Source organism: Rhea americana, unplaced genomic scaffold (genome assembly GCF_003343005.1).
Source record: "Rhea americana isolate MKP2758 unplaced genomic scaffold, rheAme1 scaffold_196, whole genome shotgun sequence".
In the NCBI taxonomy this organism is placed as follows: Eukaryota; Metazoa; Chordata; class Aves; order Rheiformes; family Rheidae; genus Rhea; species Rhea americana.
The window spans coordinates 1,013,993-1,018,303 of record NW_028186105.1 but is presented as its reverse complement, the minus strand read 5'-3'; the positions used below and the strand labels follow the sequence as shown (position 1 = coordinate 1,018,303).

The 4,311-nt window shown below is 65.3% G+C and overlaps 1 protein-coding gene across 1 annotated transcript in view; it reads right to left on the bottom strand.

Moving 5' to 3' along the window:
• Positions 1-4,311, bottom strand: part of IL11RA (interleukin 11 receptor subunit alpha) — a 12,351-nt gene that overhangs the window by 5,616 nt on the left and 2,424 nt on the right. The window contains exons 2-3 of the mRNA XM_085303066.1: positions 396-495; positions 63-123 (exon numbers count right to left, since the gene is read on the bottom strand). Coding sequence (XP_085159192.1) covers positions 63-123; positions 396-495 — 161 coding nt within the window. The remainder of the gene's footprint in view (positions 1-62; positions 124-395; positions 496-4,311) is intronic.

The window sequence follows — 4,311 nt, the reverse complement described above, 5'->3', positions numbered from 1 at the left end:
GCGCGGCGGAGGGCTGCGGCACGGCCGGGATGCCCCCRGAGAAACCACGGGAATGCACCTACCCGGCACGGGCGCCGGCGCACGACAGCGTCACGTCCGTGCCCACCTGGCCGTACTGCACACCTGGAGGGGAACACACGCGCACAGCCGGCYGTCAGCCCAACCATCCCACCCCGCGCCGGGCCCGGCACCGCCGCGGGGCCCCGGCGAGGACTGGTGCCCGCTGGGGAGGCCACAGGATGGCCCGAGGATGCCCGGTGCCGAGRGGCTGCATTTTGGGCGAAGAAGGGCGTAAGGTAAGTGCTGGCTCTGCCACCCCTCTGCCCGCGGCGGGGGAACCCAGAGCCCCCCGGGCCGGGAGGGTCGCGCCCTGCTGCRGCGCGGGGGCTGCTCACCTTCCTCTCCCCAGCCCTCGGGGACGGCGAGGGAGGCGGACGCAAGGGCTGCCGCGAGAAGCACCGTCACCCTGCCCAGGCCTGGGGTGGGATCGCGCATCTAGAGGAGGCGGAGAGAGAAAGGAGAGCGCGTCACCGCCAGCGCCCGGCGTCCGCGGGTGCCGCCGGCACCGCCGCTACCCTCCCGGCTCCAGCAACCGCCTTCCCAGGAGAGGCCGTCCGGCAGGACCCCAGGGCTCCCGGCTAATCTGCTCTGCAGGAAGGGCGAACGCCGCCCGCCCTGGCCCCCGCCCGAAGCCAGCTGGGCTACAAACCACTGGTGGCGCGGGCAGGAGGAGYGATGGAGGTGGGATCGCTCACTACATCTCCCAGGCTCTTCTGGCCTGTTTGTCATCTCCAGGCCCAAAGGGACCTGCCCTGAAATCCCTTCCTCCTGCTGAGAGATCACCGATGGGTGCCGGGCAAGAAGTGTGGGGGATGCTGAGGCAGGGGTGGGCTCCAACCTTCACCAGCTCAGCCCCAGCCATGGACCTGGGTCGCCCCACCAGAGCCCAGCCAGCGTCGCCCTGTGCATCAAAGCCAGATTCGCTCCATCTGCCGCAGACAACGTTGCCACATCCCTTCCAGGCGGCATCGCTCCACCTGCTCCAGCCTGCATCGCCTTGTCCATGCCATGCAGCATCGCCCGGGCCACGTCCGTCCGCCCCGGCCACGGGACCTGGTGAGCTCCCCGCCTGCCCCGAGTGCGGGGTCAGGCGCAGGTCTCAGCTCTGCGGGCATAAATCCATGTCCCGCTGAGTCACCGCGGATGGGACAGCTGCGGCGCTCGGAGGGGAATATCCCGGCCCCGGAAAAGTGCCGCAGAGCAGCTGCCCGTCGCTCTCGCACGGGCAGGCGGCCGGTGCCGAGGTCAGGCTCGCGCACCACCGGTCACCTCGGGGGCCGGCTGCGCCTGCGTCCGAGCCACGTGCACCGGACGGGCACAGGCTTCCCTGCAAGCTCAGCCTGCAGGAGCTGCTCGCAGGCCTCCCGAATACACCGGGCAGCCTCAAACGCAAGCCCTAAATATAAATAATGTCATTAGACCATCATAAGCTTTTCCTACCAAACCACATGTAGAAACATTCCCAAGAAACATCAGTTGAAAAAGAGCTGCCAAAACTATGATGGTAACTGATATTAACTGGGAATGTTACGCCTTGAAGTAAAATATTTTGGGGATGGAATAAAAGACTTAAAACGCACTTAAAAGCAGCCACCAAAAATAACTTGAAACATCATGTGGGTGACAGTTAAGGGCACAGTGCTGCAGGAGATTAGGGAAAAGAGAGACTGGGTTAGCGCAGACAGGGCTAAATAACTTTAAAACAAAATGATTTCTTCTCCCGATCGTCCTGTTTTTTCCTTTCCCTTTCCCGCTGAGCTGAGGTTGCCTCCGCGCACCTCATCTCCAGGCCGCCCGGGGCCGGGGCCGTCTCCGGAGAGCGGCCGCGGCGAGCCGGCGTCCCCGGAGCCGGCGCGGGGCAGGGGACAGCTGCTCTCTGCCCGCCGAGGAGCGGGCAGCGAGCCGCCGCTGCTCCAAAAGCCGCGGCATCGCGTTGGCTCGAGGGCGGGCGGGGATGAATTTGCTAGAAATAAACCACGCTGGGAAGTTTCGCGCTGGCAGCGACGGGCGCGCGGCGCGTGACGGTGCCCCCCGAGCCGGGCGCAGATTCCCGGGGGGAGGCCAACTTTCCGTCGCGCTTGGTGCTTTGCAAGACAGCGGCTTGCGTCTGCTTTGCTCCATTTGAAGTCGCTCTTCAAAGCGAAAGAGCCGCACGCGGAGCCCGGGGGGAGACGTGCACGCAGACGCCGCTGCGCCGGGGGGCCGAAGACAGGGTGGCGGTGGGAGGAATGGGATGTGCCCGCCCGCGCACGGAAACCCCCGGCGCCTCCTAAGCTTGCCCCCGCCAGCTCCTCCCCAGGGTGGTCCACACTGAAATGGAGACGTGGGAAAAAAACACAAAAACCAAAATAAAATAAATAAAAAAGAAAAAAACAAGAAAACTCCCACCAAGAGCACTTGGCAGCTCTGCCCATCACACGCTGGGCCCTGCTGGAGTCACCCACCTGCAAAAAGCCACTCTGCACCGGGYGACATCTCACGGCAGACATCTCAAAATACCCATCGTGCTGCCACACAAGTGCCATCATGCTGGACTCACGCTCTCCTGAGCCCGTGGACCAGCCCTGGCGCTGCTCCCCAAACCCGGCTCTCTCCTGCCAGGACGCTGGCTCTGGGAAAGCCGTCCCATGGCCAAGGGCGGTGGCATTTGGAAGCAGCAGCAACTTCCCTCTTCTTCTTTCTCTGGGGTTTTGGAGGGTGGGAGATGAGCCCCCTGCTAAGYCCCACGGCATCGCTGCAGAGGCACCGCGCCAAAGCGGCTCAGGAAACTCTCACATTGCCCTGACGCCCCTTCGCATTGCTTTTGCGAGGTGCAAGTGGCCGTATCCTGCCCCCTGCACTTCAAATCTGGGAGCTTTGCAGTGGCTTTTCCCCACGGATAACCAGCCACCCATTTCTTCTTCCCAGGGATCTGCCCAGGGGACAAGGATGAACCCTTCGACCCATTGCCGGTGTCCAAAGACGGGGCTCAGCTGGGTACRGCCGGGGCTCAGCAGCGCGAGGACRACCTGCGCTTGGAGACAGGCGTGGGAGATGTCCCATCCCTGGGGTTCAGCTCTCTGAACGGGGTGGCAGCAGCCCTTGGCTCCACCGAAACCTCCACCTTTTCCTCCCAAAGCATTCCCTGTGCTTCCCCCCCCCCCATTTCTTTGGTGCCTCTTTCTCCTACAGCCCCTCTGTCTCCTCCAGGCACTGGCACAGGGCAGAGCACAGCTTTCGGGAGCAGGGGAAGAGCCAGGGAGCCGCTGCCAAACCCGGAGGGGGGGAGGGCGAGTCCCCACTCAGATCAGACTCCAAATTAACCCATAAAGCCCCCTGGAACCTGTTGCCACCGGGGAGCAGGAATGTCCTACTGCCTACGAACCCTCTGGTCACTCACTCACCCCCCCCCTACACACACCGTTACCTGCACAGAGCACAGCCCCAGCTCCCCAGGCTGCTCGCACACACCCCTGCACCCACCCATACACACACACCTGCAGCTCAGCACCACCCCAGCACCTGGAGCTGATTGCACGCAGCTCTGCACCCAGCACAGCTCCAGCACCCATGGATGATCACACACACACACAGGCACGCACACCCCTGCACCCAGCACAGCCCCCAGCCTGTGTAGACACACACACACACACACACACACGCCTGCACACACACATACCTGCGGGCCGGCACAGCCCCAGTGCCTGGCAATGCTCACACGCGCACCAGCGCACGCACACACGCGTGCACCCCGGTGCACGGTGCCGCCGGGTGCCGGAGCAGAGCTGCGCCCGAGCCACGGCCGCCCGGGTCCCGCGCGGGCATCGGGGCAGCCCCGGCGCTGTCTCCCCCGCAGCGCGGCTGGACGTGCAGATACCGCAGCCGAGCCCGCCGGCAGCGCGCCCCGCGCCCGCCGCGCACCTCTCTGCTCGGCGGCTGGCTGCCGGGGCCCGAGGCCGTGGGGCYGGGCGGCCGCCCGCCCCGCGCTCCCCGCCGGCTGCAGCGGGGAAAACACCCACCGAAACGCCTCCGCTTCCGCCGGCCCCCGCTCCTGCTCCCGGCTGTAACCCGAGGCCAAACAGCACGGGCTCTGTTGCAGCCAGCAGCCCGGCCTGGAGCCCTGCCAGCTGGCAGCGCTTGCGGTCGCAGCGGGGAAGAAAAAGCCCTTCTCTCCCTGCCACCCTCGCCCCGAGCTGCAAAAACTCCTAAAAATAATCTCTCGGCCCTAAAGGCAGCCCCGGCCGGCGCTGCCATCCGAAGGGCGACCACGGA